The sequence below is a fragment of the Acanthopagrus latus genome, chromosome 4 (assembly GCF_904848185.1).
Source record: "Acanthopagrus latus isolate v.2019 chromosome 4, fAcaLat1.1, whole genome shotgun sequence".
Classification (NCBI taxonomy): domain Eukaryota; kingdom Metazoa; phylum Chordata; class Actinopteri; order Spariformes; family Sparidae; genus Acanthopagrus; species Acanthopagrus latus.
Window position 1 is genome coordinate 32,934,783 of NC_051042.1, and position 18,475 is coordinate 32,953,257.

Here is an 18,475-nt window from a genome sequence, read left to right on the forward strand (position 1 = left end):
GGTTTCTTATTGTATTTTCAGACGAACAGACTGGGGATCTTTATCTGGTTTGTCGGGTTTTTATTCCCAGATGGATCAGAGCACTTTAGTCAGGATATGAAGCACCTGCACATGAATCTTCTCTTATACTTCATTTCCTCTGGATTTTATTTTTGTGAGCCCAACGCCTTCAAGTCCAAAATGCACGTCAACCATAACCCTTAAACCAAGTCTTCACCCTGAGATTAAATCATTTCCTTTATGGGGACGTTTGGGCCCCATGAGGAGGGCGAGTCCCCACGATGCGAGTCATACAAGTCAACACACACACACGGTCCTTCTTCCTCTCTCACATCCCGTCACCTTCTCCTCATCCTCACCTTCCTCCTTTCACCAGTCAGATCTTTATCTACGTGTCGGGACACCTTCCCGTGTTAATCACTCCACACCAGCTTCTCCTTTTATCTAAAATCTCCTCGTTCTCTCTGACTGTGTGTAACCGTATCCCTCCTTTGTTTCTGGCCGAGATTTACACTTGAAGCACCTCGTCCCCTTTTAGCAGGTTTTGTCTTACAGTCGGAGGACGCTTTGTGATGCGTGAGGCGCTAACATGCAGGTCGTCTCTGGTTTCCAGCAGGAGGAATGAGACGCGTTAGTGACGGGGCGACCACGCGGCCTTCGTGTGAACTCAGAGCGCCGTCTCCGCCTCGACGACTCATCTGAGCCGTGCTGCGGTTTCAACAAGCGACCTTGAACTTTCATCTGGAGCCGTAACAGACATAACAGAGGAAACAGGACGACATTAGTTTCTGCCCACAGAGCTGCAGGAGTGTCGGCGTCTGTCTCGGAGCTTTAACTGTGAGATCGACTGTCAGTAGGTAGCGGCTTGTTTTTGACGACGTGGGGTCATGTTGCTAGTGTAAATATTATGCTGAGTCGGAGCACTTAGCGGTACACAGGACGTGATGTTGCAGTCATACGAAGCCCTTCACAGATTTACAAATGTTGACTTGCAGACAAAGTGAGGCAGCAGAGTCATAAATCTACAGGCAGAGAGCAGGTCTGACACACGTGTGTGGTTTAAAGATATAATACATAAGAACTCTGTGTTAAAAGGTTAAAAAAAAACCTCAAATTTTCATTCGTTCATCTTTCATGAGAACCTCTGGGAGAAAGTCAGAGAGCGAGGGAGGAAGTCGACTCAACGTAACGTGATAAAACTGAATCATTACCTCGTCTACGAACATCTGTGCCCGAGACGCTTCAAGTAGATTTTCCTCAGCAGAGGTGACTGTTGGATCATTATGTCTGTTCAGTTCATCCCAAACAGCCAGATCATTTAATTCTGCATCAGCCGTAAACTAATCGGCATGTGTTTGAATTTCAACCTCTGACTGAACTCAGCAGAGGCTCCTCTCTCCTCTCCGTAACGTTACGTTCATGATGTAAAGTACATTTCCCCTCCAGCTCCAGTCAGCAGTTCACATTACAAAACAGAAAAAACTGCTGCAGTCAGGTTGATAAACAGGAGTGAAGACAAATCCACTTTTAAACACCGAAAGTTAAACAGTAACTCAGACCTCAGAGCAGAATCTGGGTGTTTATTCCTCCTAAAGGTCTGGCTCTGCACCTGACTCTCCAGGTAGTGACAGAAATTGTCCATCCAATCTATCCATCAAAGGTCCTATTTGAAAGAAAAATTTATTTGTGAGTCTCATATTTAAATACTGACACTTTTGGATTGTAGGTCGGCGTCAGTCGTTTTCCCAAAGTGTCAGAAACTCAGAGTCCAAAATCAACTTTAACTTGAGACCATAAGTTAACATTATAAAAGCACCTGTGAGGCGTTTAAGTGTCCTGATCTCAATATTTTCTGTGACACTTTCATGTAATCTCCTTCGTTGTTATTTGATTATTATGTAGGTCATGTGATTGCCTCCTATTTACTGTCAAGCTGCACATGTGAGGCCACATCCTGTTGTTAGCTGTCTGAAGCCCTGATGAAGAACTAACAGTCGAAATGTTGACTTTTTTTTCACGATTAGCCACTAAAATAAAGACTTTTTAACACTTCCTCCCTCGTTGGCTTGATTTTCTCATCTAACTTTTTCTTATTTCCAGTAGTGTTGTGCTGAGATTCATCACCACACGATCAGAACAGTTCTGTTTAAAGTTGACGATGAGCTCATCAGTCCTATGGGAGTGTTTGCGTCAGCAGCGAGTGGCTGCTCTCTCTGCCTGTGTATATAATGATTAGTCGAGTGCTCGGCGGCCTCCGAGCTTGTCGAGGCCTGCGGAGACATTTTCCTCCGGCCTCCCTATAGATCCTCCGTCTTTACCGAGCACACTCCACTGTTTAGAGCTCCGTGTGTGTTTACTGAGAGACGGATCGCCGAGTGTTTACAGTAATCATCACATTCATACACGTACGCTCTCTCTTTCTGTGTGTGTGTTAGTGTGTGTGTGTGTGTGTGTGTGTGCACTTGGCAGCCGACTGTGTGCTGCTCTGTAATAAGAGGCTTCTGAGCTGAGGAGGCACTTTACCACTCCACAAAGACATTAGTGGGGCGGTGTTGGAGTGGGGAGTTGGAGTGTTCGCCATCCCCTCCTCCCTCTCCTCCTCCTCCTCCTCCTCCTCCTCCTCCTCCTCCTCCTCCCCCCCCTCAACCTCCACCTCGCTTTCAGGTTTGTACTGAGCTTGGCAGCCTGCCAGCATGAATGGAGAAACCTGATGGGTGGACCAGGTTTCACACACCAGCACTGATGAAAGACTGCCGGTGGTGGTGTGAAAAGTCCTGCACATTTCAGGCAGTTTCAACGCAGCTGCAAAGTGTGTTGCTGAGGTTTAAATGTGACTATATAAAGTGTCTCCTGGTGAGGCAGAATTATATATTTTTACAGAACTTCTTGCACGACATAAACAGAACTAAACTTAGTGACGCCACACGTGGTTAACGTTGAAATCTCATCCGCAGGCTCCATCGGTCTCGCTTCAAAGTTTCCACCGTGGTTTTTTGTTGCCGTGCAGAGTCTGTTCCCGACCTTCACATTCACATACACTGCCCCCTCTGTTCATGTCTGTAGCTGCAGCTCGGAGACATGAAGTGTGAGTTTTTTTTAGGATGCAAACCCTCCAGAGGCGAGCATCATCCAAGGTGTAGCCCTCGCAAACACAGCATGCAACAAAGAAAAGTGTTAAAGGAAAGTAAATCGCCAGCCTGTGGAGCTTTTAAACAACCAATCTGCAGTAGAAGTTGACGTTTAAAATTGTGGCTCTTCTAAACTTTCCAAATTTTAGTCAAACAAGTCATTTGACACTCATAAAAATGTATCCACCACTTTACTGCATCAAGAGGTGCAAATTAGGTCAGCAGCTTCTACAGACATCATGACAGAGGTGACAAGACCGAAGAGGACGTTGACAGAAGGAGGTAGGAGGAGAAAAGTGACAGTGAGCGAGCGAGAGGCAGGAGAGTAAATATCAGCTTCACTAGGTTAAAGCCGTCAACAGAGGCAGAGCCGACCTGTTGCTGGTGAAGAGTTAGTAATATTGCTAATGTTAAGTTGTTTATTTTGCACTTTTGCACTTGCTTGATGTTTGTTTTTGTTGTGATGTAGCTGAAACTTGCATTGCCTCATAATGTTGCTTTGAGACACTGCTGATAATGACATTTCTTTTGTCATTTTCATTTAAAGATCACCAATAGTTCAGTTGTCTGTGTGTCTCACACTGAGCAACAGATAATGAAAGAGTTACACAAGATCAGTTCCAGCTGTTCAGAACAAAATGATGCAACAAGTGACTGTGGAACAAAACACAAACGTCACATTATGTTTTCAACAGTCTCTTCTTGTTGACATGTAGTTTCAATGTGATGTTTTCTGCTTGAAACTGGTCATAATGTTCTGTTACAACAGAGCCGAGAAACAACTACAACTTACGTCTGTGTCTACAGTGAGTCTGTGTCTTCTGAGCGTTTGTGAACTACGTCAATATTTCAATATTTACAATCGTTTTCAGTGATAATCTGTGATTATGTAACTGTGTTTTTGTTGCAAATCCAGAAGCAGAAGCTGACAATAACACAAAAAACTCTTAAGTGCCATTTTAGTCTTTGCATGTTTGCCCAGCAGGCTGAAACTGCGTCTGTAACAAGACAACATGCAGGTCTGGGCAGCACAGACAGGTGATTAAAACCTGGATTAGTTTCATCAAGCAGTGGAAAAAATTAAATAAAAAATACTAAATCGTCTGGAGTGGTGTGTTTCTGGATTTTGTTGTGGGAAAACTGAAATGAAATATTCTGGACATGTGGCTCAGCAGGAAAAAGATAAAAGAGGAGAAAAGAAGAAAAAGGTGTAAAAGAGGGAGAATTGTCTACATGTGCAACAAAATGGCAGCATCCCAGCATGCACCATGGGTGGTATTTGAAGTGGAGGTATATGTGCCCGCTGGATGACATGACGGGCTTTTATCCTTCAGAGGAACCTGCAGGCGCTTCCCGCTTTCATCTGGAGCTGTCGTCCGTCACCGGGGCAACACATCAGCGTGATGTTGTGACATGTTCTGGATGTGGCGCGGCTTTAATGGCTGCAGCAGAATTATGTAGTGGGCAGGCGCTCGCAGAGTCCTTGAAGGTTTGATGTATGGGGTTCATAAAGTTCGTGAAATAATGGAGGCGGAACAAAGAGAACAACAACTGTGATTTACTGCCGGCAGGAAGGTCTGAGAGAATTACACAGTCCGTAACACTCAGGTTGGAAAGCCACGAAAACAAAGCTGCCGCGACCCGAGAGTACAGTCACGCTCGACCGTCAGTCGTGAAGTCATGTGTTCTCCAAACTCATCACGATGAGAGCTATTCATTACACACAAACCACCGCGGTAATTTCACCAACTGCTTTCTCCCCATTGGAGAAAATAACACACGCGAAAAAAGCCACTTCAAACCTCCAGTAAATACCACCGGCTACATTTACTGCTGTGTTTGGATACTGTAAAACAGGCTGAACATCTGCAGAGTTTATGTACAGAAACCAAACAGTCACACGATGCTCACAGCTCGCTGGGTGAAGACACGGAGCTGGAAGAGTTACCAACACGTCTTCAGTTAAAGAAAACCTGGTAAATATTACTTTGATAAGAGTGAAAGTGAGTAAAAGACCTGGAGGGGCTCTTTGTCGTTTGGAGAAGAAATTCAAACTCAGAATCTGAGCGAATAAACGAGCTGCTCTCAGAGGAAAACAAGGTCCCAGAGCTGCGTTTGAAGCTAGAGAGGTGGCAGGGTCCGCCACATATAAACAAAGTCAAACAGGATAAACTAACGTCCGTTTGTTGATTCAGTTGTTGTCACTGAGACAGTTTCAATATTTAGTTTGTTTCAGAATAAAACTACATCGTGCTCCTTCAGGTTTCTGACATTAAATACATTTAAGAATATTTAATTGTTAACTTGAGGGTCAAAAGTACAAGTAGATTATAAATACATTCACATGTAGGTATAAAGTGTAAAGTGAGCGATCGATCAGCCTGACTGATTACTGGATCTGATATTCAGCATCAGTGTTTGTTTAAATCTGATCGACAGTAAATTAAATCATTATAAAAATGCTCTGCAGTGCAGTGAGTAATCTGCATAATAACTCGTGACTAAAGTTACGTGATGATGAGATGATGAGATGAACGTTCAGGATCAATAATTTTGCACTAAATTAAAGAAATGACACTTAGTTTAGTATAAATCACGTCGACAGTCTCGAGCCGCTGTTGTTGTTTCGTCCCTCGGGGTAATTTTCGAGGTTTTTGACACAGCAAACAGTTTTTATGATGCAAAACGTTTCTCTCTCAGAAACCTCAGAGTGGTTTGTGTTGGTGACCAGCATCAGATGTGAAACTATCCACAACAACAGAAACCAGCAGAGGTCTGTGGTGAGAGGATGTTCTGGTCTGCAGGACACGAGGACTGACAGCCTGAACTGTGAAGGAAGAAGAGGCTGAAATATTCCATGTTGTGTACGATGGAGGTGACACTGACGATAATTACTCTTGTCTGCTGGATTGTTATGTTTGAAACCAGATGAAACTACAGACCGGATAACAAAACTGTACCAGACACGTTCACATACGGTGCTGAAAGATCGCTGAAGAAGAAGGTGGAGAGGAAGAAGAAGAAGAAGAAGTAAACAAAGAAGAAGAAGAAGAAAAGAAGAAGAAAGTGAAGGAGAAAACAAGAAAACAAACAACAACAAGAAGACAAAGAAGGAAAGAAAAAACAAAAGAAGACAAAGAAGAAGAAAAGAAGAAAGTGAAGAAGAAAACCACCATCAACATTCTCAATAATTGTTATCCAACAACAATACAACTCAAAGTTCATGAGTACAGTAAATTAAATGAACCCAGACACGTTCAGCACCGGTCCTGGCTCTGCTCGCTGACTTTAGAGTGACTGTCTTCGGACCTGAATGTCCTTCAGCCACGTTTTCACTCAGACTTTAAAATGTTTGTTGCTGCAGACTGAAGCTCAGAGTCTGTCTTCACTGAGGAGCAGCTCCGTCTGAATGTTGTTGATCTGAATGCGACATGGCAGCCGCCTCCAGCAGAGGCTCTTGTTGGTCCTGGGCCCGCTCCACATGTCGGTCCAAACTGTTTCAGCAGTTACTGTCAGCAAAAATTGTTGGGGACCCAAACGCAAGACGCTCAGACAGGCGAGCAGGACGAGGAACAAAAAAGTGAGTTTCAACAACGGGACGAAATCCAGAAAATACAAACATCCAAAAAAACATGAAGTGCAAATTCTAAAAGTAATAACTCAAAATTACTCTTATTGTGTCTTACACAACCTTTTAGCTTAGATTATACAGATTTCAGCGATATGAAGCGTCTGAAGATACGCCAAGTCAGTGGACCGCTCAAAGGGTAAGAAAACAGCAGCAGCACAACATCAAGAGAAATTATTATCTCGTAGGTCAGAGCAGCATCATACTTCACTAAGTTCAACAGCATGTTGTGTTCAAAAGCCGCACATTCATTAAAAAAAAAGAAAAAATACACTTCATGAGCCAAAATTGTCCTGATTCAGTTGCTCAGTGTTTTGTGACAGTGAAACATTTATATTTGAAGACACACCGAGCTCCTAAACAGTGCGGCATGTCCCTTTAAATCCACACTGACCCGCACGCCGTCAGCGTCGGTCTAAACAAGAAGTCTGGATGAGAAACATCTGCTGCTTCTGTCCAGCCTGACGTTATCTCAGGTCCTCCTGCAGAGCGCTCAGCGTCGCAGCGTGTGCTATAAATTACAACGTACACGAGGAGATAAACACAATTTGTCTTGGACTGAAGCTGCAGACAGGTTGTGTTTATATCACTGGCACGGTAGTCTGAGTTAACACAACTCATCATCTCAGCACAAACATGCGTAAGCCACCGAAAAACACAGCTGCAGGAGAGAACCAACGTGTGTGTGTGTGTGTGTGTGTGTGTGTGTGTGTGTGTGTGTGTGTGTGTGTGTGTAAAAATAACTTGACGTTCACCAAATTAAAACTCAAACAGCGTCTTCTTGCTGTGGACAGATGTTTCCACTGAGCAGGAATGTGGTTCAACCTCACTGGCTGAGAATAACACAAGCATGTAAACAAAAGGCCAAAACCGGCGCCGACCGTGTCCAAGCCTCCGTTCACAGGACGGAACCGCAGATCAAGATGCCGCCGCTCCTCCTCCTGTTTCTGGGAACCAGGTTTTATTCGAGCCCGTTCGGCTCTGATCCCGCTCCTGTTGTGTGGGATTAAACTATTTTAGTCACAACACACAACAGCGGAGATGTGACCGAGCTGCCACATGAGCACCGGCACGCTAAAAATACAGATCACAAGCATGTATACAGCGATAAGTGAGGGGTTTGTGATCAGACGTTCCCAGTGAACTCATCAGGTGAAGGTTTTCTGGAGGAAGTCAGTCCACACTAGCTGGTTCTCAGTTCAGGGTCTGCGTCCTCTGAAGGACCTGGTCTTTGTGGTCTTTGTGGTCTTTGAAGGCGAGTCCTTCAGAGACCTTGTTAACCTCGTCAGCTGTTGTTAAATGTGACAGTTTAGCCTCTGGAGCATTTCCTGGTTGCGTCACCAGATGTTTAACCCTTACGTCACGACTTCTGCCGCCCAGGCCCGCGAGAGTGACGATCCACGCCACGCGATGTCACCATTTTCTCTCTTTCTTTTTCCTTTTTTGGGCACGCAAAGAATCTTGGGATATGTGAGGCCACGAAGGATCGTAGCGGTGCGTCCTCCAGAAACAGGGAGAAGAAGGAGCACGAGAGACAAATAACTTATTGATCCTGTTTGTCAGTTTAAAAGATCATTTTTCAATAAAGTTTAAACCTCATGTAGTTTTGTATTAAACACCAACATCAACACCAACATGGAGCCAACTGGGCTCAGAAAAGGTCATAAAAAAAGATGAAAGTCACAATAAATCTGCAGTTCTGAGGAAGCAGAGCTGGTTCTGGTTCTGGTTCTGTTCTGTGAGCTGCTGATAAACAGAAGCAGCTCTACGATGTTGAAGTCAGGAGACGACGTCACTGACGACACTGTGTCGTCTTTATAATGACGTAGTCTCACAGTCTGATGTTTCATCAGTTTGATGAGAAACATCAATTCTTTCTCTGCAGCTGAGGCGGCAGAGCGGGCCGTCCAATAGGATCGTTGGTAGCATCATGTAAAAACACAAATCTATCTGTGGCGGACACGAACACGGGAGACGGCAGTGGAGGAAATAATTATTTGTGATCACAGAAACACAAGGAACAAGAAAAAACAACAGGTGACTCGACAAAGACGGAAGTAAAAACCGGAATTCAATAAAACTAAACGAACGAGCGGACGAGGCGCAGGTGGAGAAAACATCGGGCTAACCAATGAGATGCAGGACAGCAAAGGACGCCACAAAAACCTAGAAAACATGATATGATATGAGGACAGCAAACAGACAGGAAGTGCTGCTGACTGATGGATTCTGTCTTTAACTGATATTCACACGTGTTTCTCCAGGTTTTCAAAAACATGGTGAATTACATGTTGGGATTAATGTGCCTGTTTGTGCAGCATTTAGGTCTCAAAACTGAATCACACGTGGACTTCCTGTCTTCTCCGTCTCCCACACACACACACACACACACACACACACACACACAGATAAAATTAATGCCAGAGGAGAAGCAGAGCGAGAGCGTGAAATGACTTCATCACATGTTAAAAAAAAAAAGAGTCCAGCAGTTCTGTTGTCCTGCACTGAATGAGCACTCGGTCCATCACAAAGCGCCGGCCGCTCCGTGACTTTCATTCCACGCCAGAACTTCTTTGAAATCAACCCAACGTCTAAATAAAAAAACGGGACCAAATGTTTCGAAAACACATTTTCTATCTCCTCTTTTATCGATATCACAACCACCTGAAGAAACCCGATCTGGAGACAGTTTTTCGGCTGCAGCTCACAGTTTTCTCCTCTGTGTGGTCTGGGTGGAATTAGACAGAACCGACCCGCTCAGCCACATAAACATCAGCAGAACATGTGGTGGAAACACGCAGTGAAAGTCAAGAGTGCTTCTCACTGCAGACAGTAAAAGAACAAGGACACGAGAGCAGTTAACTGCAAGCAAATGAGAAAACAAGAAAGTTATGAAAAAAAACAACAAAAAAACAACAACACAGAAATGGACTGTAGAGACGAGAGGAACTTTGTCTGGGTCAGCTGTGGTTCTGAATATGTCTGTAAATGTAAACTCACAGAACGCAGAATACACATTTACTTACATTTACTTACAGACATTAACTTGAATAATGAAAGCATGACTGTGAAAGCAGCTTACGACGACGTGTATTGATTTTTCTTGTTAGGCAGCGACCTCTAGTGGCCGGAGTAATTATTACGGCTGCAAAGGAGGAAGTCAGGTGATGTAATACAATATGAAGAGCGAGAAAAAACAGTCACCAGAATAAGTGTTAGCTAACTACGCTGCACTGATTTGTCACCACAAAGTCAGTTGAGATGGTCCCACTTCCTGTGAAAAAGGGCTGGTTTAGGTCGCTAAAAACAGCTGGAAATAATTTAATAATCAAACACACTGTGGCTTTAAATATTACTGTCAAAGTTTCCATCAAAGTTTGGGAGAAATTTTAACAGAATTTCCAGAAAACCAGCAAAAACAAAATGCTAATTAATGTTCTTCTCCAGAGCCCCGCCAAAATAAAATGAAGGCAGCGCTGCATCGGTTCTGCAAACCTCAGAAATGTTGTATTTGTTCAACACTTCAACACTACGAGTCATATCACGATCACGTTACATGTCAGGAGGAGGTGAGAACGATGCAGGTGTGACAACAACATCAGGACATTTCCCAGCAGCCTTTGTGTCATGACAACACATATAATAATACAAAACATGATCTTTTTCTTATCCTCACCACATAGCACGGCGTTGTCACTGTTTGAAGACATTTGCAGTTTGGAGAAATGTACAATGCAGGACTTATTTTGGGGGATGAACACTTGGTGGTCCTCGGTCTCACGTCAGTTTCCATTAAGACTTGGAGACGATGTAATAAAATGAAAATATGAAATGGAAACATGGATTTCGTGCTGTTTCCGATGCACTTTTTCACATTTTGCTTCTGTCGATACACCCGATTTCTCCTCCTCCACCAAGAGTATAAACGTTTTGGAGACATTGTGACTCCTTTTATTTGAAAATTGACAAGAAGAGGGTGGAAAACCATCGTGATGATCCACACATGCACTGATTTGCTAAAGCCAATAACGATTGTTCATAGTAAAATGCTGTACGAGTGAACATGATACATCTTGGAGTCGTGCTGAACGCAACTGGATCTATACGGGAAAATAACAAGAGGTTTTTACAGTGAGGAGAAAATCCTGAGATGATGAGTTAACAAGCTGCAGCAGCGAGGATGGAACAGATAGAGAGACAGAGAGCTGATGTGAGCTGCACAGGGACCAGGTTTATGTCTGAAGACCCTCAGGACTCTGTGGAGGTCAGGGTCCATGTGCAGCTGTCCCCCCTGATTCATGAGACAGAGTCATGGAGACGCTAACATGCTGCTAACACACACACACACACACACACACACACACACACACACACACACACACACACACACACACGTCATGACAGCATTTGTTCTGATGACAGAAGCAGAAGAAGAGTCTGAAAAAACAAGAGTGGAAGTGTGGAAGTGTTTTTTATGTTTGGGTTTAGAGGAAGATTATAAATGTCTGAGTTAATCTTTTGAAAGCGCCTCACAATCATCAATTTGAGACACATGAATTCATGAAGGTATCTATGAAGTTTGACTTTAAAGCTGCATTTATTCACCTGAAAACTTAGAACTCATACAGCCCTTAAAACCTGCAAATAAATATGTATTTTCTGGTTCCTTCATCTCAAAGTCAACGCCTTCAAAAAGATCTGTTGTTTAAACATGATTAAGAGATTTCTCTGCATCTGTATATACCGTACTTTGCATGTTTACGTGTGTAAAAAACAGTTAGCTGTTGCTAACAAGTGTCTGAATGAGACTACAGAAGCTGTCAGTGACATTAAATGTTCTCACAGCGAACAGAGACTCATCGACTCACTCGTCTGTCTTTACAGACTCTATTTTCTTTATTTTTTTTATTTCTGGTGTTCAACAGTAAAATAGAATTAAAGCTGCTAAGTTTATAGATAATTTACTTTCCATCTGTATATTACATCCTAAAATCCCAAACTGTGTGAACGGGTCATCGAGTCAGAATTTGTTCATCATGATCTCACATCAGAGTTAAAAACAATAAAAACCTGTTTGCTGCGACGCAGTCTCCATTAATTACTCTGAGCCAGCAGCTTCGTTCAGAGCTCCTTCAGGTTCCCACCAGCTGGACGGCACACACACACACACACACACACACACACACACACACACACACACACACACACACACACACACACACACACACACACACACACAATCCAACATCACCCTCAGTGGAATTTCAGGCTGGCATCCTGACCTGCACAGACTCACTATGTGGACCAACTCCAGCTCTCTGACTGATGACTGTGATTATCTGTGTGTGTGTGTGTGTGTGTGTGTGTGTGTGTGTGTGTGTTGTTTTGGGAACTCGCTCCCAGATTGCATTCTACATACGAAGTCTGGCTGATTTCCAGGAGCCCACACCGTCCATCTGTCAGACTATACCGTCCACACACACTCCTTCCTATACACTGTGTGTGTGTGTGTGTGTGTGTGTGTGTGTGTGTGTGTGTGTGTGTGTGTGTGTGTGTGCCTGTGTGTGTGTGTGTGTGAACGCATGGGCTGCATCTCCCTCCCGCCGGGCACCAAATGTTAGATTTATAAATCCAAAGTGATCCTGTCTCTAATGGAAGTGACCCGGGACCAAAGATCTACAAATCACGCGGTCCAATCACGTGGTACCATGAAGTGACGGTGCGTTTATGGGTTTCTCTTCTTGTTCCTCCACTGCAGCTCGTTAAGAATCACAGTTTGGAGGAAAGACAGTGAAAGAAGACATTTCTGCCCCTCATCTTTCAGTCCCACAGTCGGGTCGTCTCTGCAGGCTGGTTTACAAACCAGCGTCAAATTGTTACCATCTGACTCCAATTTGGATCTTGGCGAACAAACACAGAAAGTGTTGCTGCCGTCAATTTCAACCTGAGAGGATTTTTCTGGGGGCCTCTGATGAGCTGGAACACCAAGAAACAGCAAAACTGATACCTGGACCGGGTCTGGGACAGAACTGAAGAAAGTCCACATTTTCTTATACTACAAAACTGTAGAATATGGTCAGAAGGAGGCAGCAGATCACCAGACTGACCGACAGCTGCTGCTCTTTGCAAGCTATCCTTGGCTGTAACTAGCTACTGTTAGCTAATTAGCCCATGGTTCAGTTAGCCGTGGAGCCAGCGGACCTACAGTTTGTCTGGACCGAGGACTTTGGATCACAGGGGAGTCACCACAGGCAACTGGGCTCAGCTCAACTGGGTTTTATCAGCCTCCGACACCGACAGAGGTCAGTTTGAAGCGAGGAGACTCAGTACAGGTACAGAGGTGATTTACGGCAGCACAGACTGGAATATTTTCACATCTTGTTCTGGGAGTTGTGGATTTATTTTGACCAAATCAGAACTGTTTTGGTGAATTTTACTTCAGCTTATGTCCAGTTTGAATGAAGCGTGTTTCACTGTGAGTTGATGAGGCGATCGGGCTCGTCTTGATTTAGTAGAAGAGAGAAGCTTTAAGTCAGATGTTGCTTTTTGTTTGGTATTGAACTAGAAGCAGGATTTATTATTTATTTCTTATTATTTTCTTGACAGGTTGGTAAAAAAAAAGGTATAAAGTGACGGGACGGGCTGGAGCTCACTGGTTAGCATTCTCTGGCTAACTTCAGTGGACGCCTCTGTAAACAAAATACAGATACTTTGACAAAATGTCAACACTTTTCTTTTCTTCACGTCCATTTTTGAATGTTTCAAACTAAACTTCAGGCCATATTTTACAAATTGTTTACGTCGAGTGTGACTGAAGTGAGTTTCACGACGAGTTAAAGAGGCAATTAAGCTCGTCTTAGTTTCATAATAAACAAAAGTCTTTTCTGAACTTTTAAATCAAGGAAATGGCAAAGTAAAGATTGATGATGTGGTTCAGTCAGTGTTGGCTGAGGACGAACAACAAATTATAGAAGACATGAGGAAAAAATTATTTCATTGGAACTTAATTAGACTCTAAACTGAGTCCTGGCTCGGTTCTCTTCTTCACTGATGGTTTATAAACACGTCTTTTCTTTTTTGACTAAATTCAATTTGAACAAATAGAGAAGAAAGAATGTAAAAACACTCTCTAAATAACATTTTTCAAAACCAAACAGAGATGTTTCCTGTCATGAGGTGAGTACATCTGAACTTCATCGCTCTGCTGCCATCTACTGGCCACAACAACAACTTCATCCTGTGACGCCTCCACACAGCAGAGCCTCCAGACTTAATACACAGTATAGAGTTTTATTGTTTATATTAAATCAGAGAGATAAGCACTATAACATACGTTACAAACCTAGAACATTTTATATCTTGGGGGGCGGGGGAGAAAAAAAACAAATGACATTACAAAAAAAAAAAAGTAGTAACACTAGTGGACAAAACCATTCTTTAAATAACAGAACTGTACATTTTAAAATGCAACTAAAAAAAAAAAAGAACTGTGACGGAACAGAACAACGAGCAGTTAGTACCAAACAGAGCCAAAGCTGAAAGGGAAAGTGATTACGAGCTGATACAGGTTACTGCTGGAATATGAAAAGTTAAAACGAAGTAAGGCAGCAGAAGGCAGCAGCGAACAGGCCGGGACAGACGAACGGGACGACAACATCGTGAACACAAAGGAAAGTGGCTCCATCGCTCCCCCACAGAGCTGACCAGAGAGCAGCTACAAGTGTTTAACAGCTGTAACTGAATATACACTCTTATAAAACAACCTCACGATAAGCCCGACACCCCTCTTCATTTCATATTCCACAAATAAATCACACTGAATCTCTTTCATACGGTCCACACAGTGCAGGGCAGCCGGGGCGGCAACTTCAGACTGACAAGTAAAAAAAAAACAACAAAAAAACAAAAAAAAAAACCACAAACAAACAGTCCAACACAACTTCAGTGAAGCATTCACTATAAATGCTCTTGTTCTCTGATCAGTTAAGTTTCTGCTAACTGACACACACACACACACACACACACACACACACACACACACACACACACACACACACACACACACACACACACACACACACACACACACACTGTGGACACTGGACACATGTAATATTGTGATTTTATAGCAAATTTGATCCCCACGTTGTGAACACGGCAAAATAAACCTGCACGCCGTGTTGCACTGCATAATGTACAAGATGCACCTGTTCAACAGGTCGTTGCATAGCTGAGGGAGACATCTGCTCCACATCCTCCCAGACGCAGTATTAAAAATAACTCTTTGACGTTATTAAAACACTAGGGGGCACTCAATGCCCTGAATGGCCGAGTTATTAGATGAGTGCAAATATGATCTCTTTATAAAAACACTACTGCAGGACCACACGGTCACCTGGTTCCTCACATCATATCAAAATCAAACACCTGTTGCTGGTGCACTGAGTGAATGTGCAGTTTAGTCACAAAGTCTCACTTTTCGGGTCATTTTGATGCCGACTCACACAGAATTCAGGACTTTTCTCAGTTCATGTGATGGATTTTCTAAAATTAATGTATGAAAACACTTCTATTAAATTCACAGGACCTGAACAAACCCTACAGCTGAACTCCAAATACTTTTATAAGCTCTGATTCTATTTTTGAATTTGGCCTATCAGAGCTGAGTTAAGTCATTCTTGACAAAGTGCTTATTTTTCACTGGACTGGGTTGAAATGTGTCCTGAACATGTAAGAGACTCTAATGTGCAACATGTGCTGGTTCAAACAGAACCAGCTGCAGACAGAAACATTTATCACTCTAACCTGAACAAATTATCTTTTATTTTCCAAAACTCATATTTAACTAGTTTTCACTTTGTTGTAATGTTGATTCTGTGTAGCATTAATGTAGATCTGTCACATCTACATGTTATATATTCTTGTTTAAGATATTAAGTGCCAGAGATCCTTACAAAAAAAAAAAGGTTTTGAATTTCCCTCAAAACTATTTCATGTGTTAAAGAGAAGAGGATCACGCGCAGATGGACAGAGCTGCTACGTAATCCAAAGTTTCGTCCACTAAAATCCCTCATGTTTGTCACCAACAGGTCGAGGTTGTTGCTCAAAGTGTTTGACAACATTGTGAGAGAACGTTCTGTTACAGAGTAAAATCCTTATTGTCACCGGAAACATGCGAGTTATAGTTGAGGAGAGGAGTTTGGAGTTTTTACGTAGAGAAACTGCCGCAAGAATTAATCTCCAAAGTCTTGGATGAACATTTAACGGATTCTGATAATCTAGATGAAGCAACAAGTGTAACAACTCACTTCTCGCAAGGTCTCAAAGCCAAACTTCTCCCTAAACCAGACTCGTGTTTCTGGTTACAAACAGACCTCGTCATCACTAAAATCATGTTTTTTAAATAGCAATTTTTTACTACCTGTCACAAGCTGTAAAATTATATTCAGTGGTTTGATTGTGGCAGATATCTGTACTGTGGTTCTTTCTGGGATTTTGCAAGTTACAGCTTGTCAAGTACAATTTTAAACCTAAACCTGTAAAAACTTTTGGTGAGACTGAGAGACTCGATATACCAAAAAAGGTACAAGATCTTGGTTTATGAAAAAGTCCCATGAATTTATTCTAAAGGCGACCCAGGACATGAACCGGAACGACTTTGTGAGTCACGGAATGCCCCTTTTTCTTTGTATTGGCTTCGTTTAACTTCTTTGGGTTATCAGTTTTAAAAAAAACAAAAACAAAAACAAGTCTACACACTGTGAACCAATTAGTGCAAAAGAGATTAAGTGCAATGTTACATGATGTCCGATGTCCACATGATTACAATCTGCTCTCTGAATGAGTCTCGTTCAGGAGGGGGAGGTTTGTCACTGCACAGCTGGAACACGAGGACAGAAAGCCGGATGCAAAGAGAACATATTGAGGACTTAATCGATCCACAGTAGCACAGCGCATGCCCTTATTCACAACGAGAGTTTAAGTACAGTACAAGCGCCATTACAAGTCAGTACAAAAAGTGAAATAAAACATATGCAATGAATGTACATAGAAGTATTTTCAAAAAAATGTAAAGTTCCTTTTCTTCTTCTTTTTTTTTTAATGATTTTTTGACCCCGTCCCAGTGCCGCCAGAGGAAACCACCGGCGACTCGTCTGCGAGCGAGGAGCCGGGGGAGAATCCGAGGAAAATAAAGCATTTATTCAGTTCATCCGAGAATTTATTTCTTAGTTAGAAATTCAAAAATCTATACTCTTAAGTAATATTTACTTATTAAAATCTCATCTTTGTAAACAGTTTGCCCTTTTTGTGTCTAGTTGGAAAATACATTCTAATCAGACAAATTGAACTGTGTATATATCTATATTTATATTCTTATAGATCTGTGGCAAACATCTCAAAAATAATCTGATAGCATGTGTAGAGAAATACATTTAAAACAAAAACTCTTCATTTCTACCACGACAGTTCAAGAGCCTGAAGTGGCCGCGGCGTCTCTCTCCACCTGCCAGATGTTTCACCGCCGACACGTCTGACTGCTCCAGCTGTGATCAGTAACGTTCCCTCATTTACTGGAGAAAAGTAAATCGTGTTTTGGCATTTCTGCTGCTCCTCAGCATGGCGATGGGGTTGCTATGGTGTGTAACCATGGCGACGAGGTTGCCATGGCTTCGGGGAGGCTGTGAGCGGGAGGACTTCGGCTCCTCGCTGGATCGCCTCACGTGTCCGTCCGAGGTGCAGACGCTGATTTCAAACTGCATCGACTCACATTGAATAAAATAATAAAGTCTGAGAAACACGAGCTTGTGCGTGTGTCAGAGTAACTTTGCATGAAGCAGGTGTAAACTGTGTTTGTTCACGAGTCTCCTCCTTTAAAAGTGTTTGTGCACGACCGTGCACATGTTCTCGTCTTTCACATTGAATGAATCTTAGTGGCAGTGGATGCATGCACAGTGGCCATATAGAGATCGTTTGCATGCATATTCAGATTTGTACACTCTATACACTGCAGCTCCATGTGTGTTGAACCCGTGACGCTCTTCATGTTCAGAGTCTGTCGCTGCGGAACGTATCCTCCACAGATGGGTCCGGCAGCACCATGTCGGGATCACTGAGCATGCTCAGGCCGTCCAGGCTGAGGGGCTCGATGCGCAGCTCGTCCTCCAATGGGAAGCCTCCCTCCGAGTCAAAACATTCGGGCACCGTACACAGTGCGCTGCTGATGTCCTTTGACAGACTGGGGTTGGAGTCATCTGAGAGAGAGAAACAGACGATGGTGGGTGAACGTTTTCTCCTGCTCAGAAAACACTTCTTCTCGATATAACTCACAGTGTCGCTGCACTCATCGTTCGTCCTGACAGCTCTTTTTTAGATAAATCTGACGCTGACAGAAAAAGACACCATCAGCTGCTGCAGTCAAAAACCAAAGCTGGAGCCTGAGGCGGCTAAGTTCAAGGATGCATGTTCATCGTCTTTCTGGGAGAAATGTCAAACTGCTGCGATTGATTCCTGAGAAACACGCCGCTCTGCAGACGCTCGTCTTTGATTTGAGCCTCAGGAAAAAATCACTAACCTGACGACACACTCCTGGCTAAGATCTGCTCTCCGTGACAGTGTGAATACTGAACAATTAAGGAAATATTCTTCTCTCTTTAGAGCTGCAACGATTATATGATGAATCACTTAGTAGCTCAAAAGACAATTAAAGGTGCACGCTGTA

General features: G+C 43.0%; 1 protein-coding gene across 3 annotated transcripts in view; it reads right to left on the bottom strand.

Moving 5' to 3' along the window:
• Positions 1 to 14,810: 14,810 nt before the first annotated feature.
• The window catches only part of crtc3 (CREB regulated transcription coactivator 3), a 39,008-nt gene continuing 35,343 nt past the window's right edge, over positions 14,811 to 18,475 (bottom strand). For all 3 annotated transcript variants that reach the window (XM_037095005.1, XM_037095007.1, XM_037095006.1), the window contains one exon: positions 14,811 to 18,008. In XM_037095005.1, coding sequence (XP_036950900.1) covers positions 17,803 to 18,008 — 206 coding nt within the window. In that variant the 3' untranslated portion in view covers positions 14,811 to 17,802. The remainder of the gene's footprint in view (positions 18,009 to 18,475) is intronic.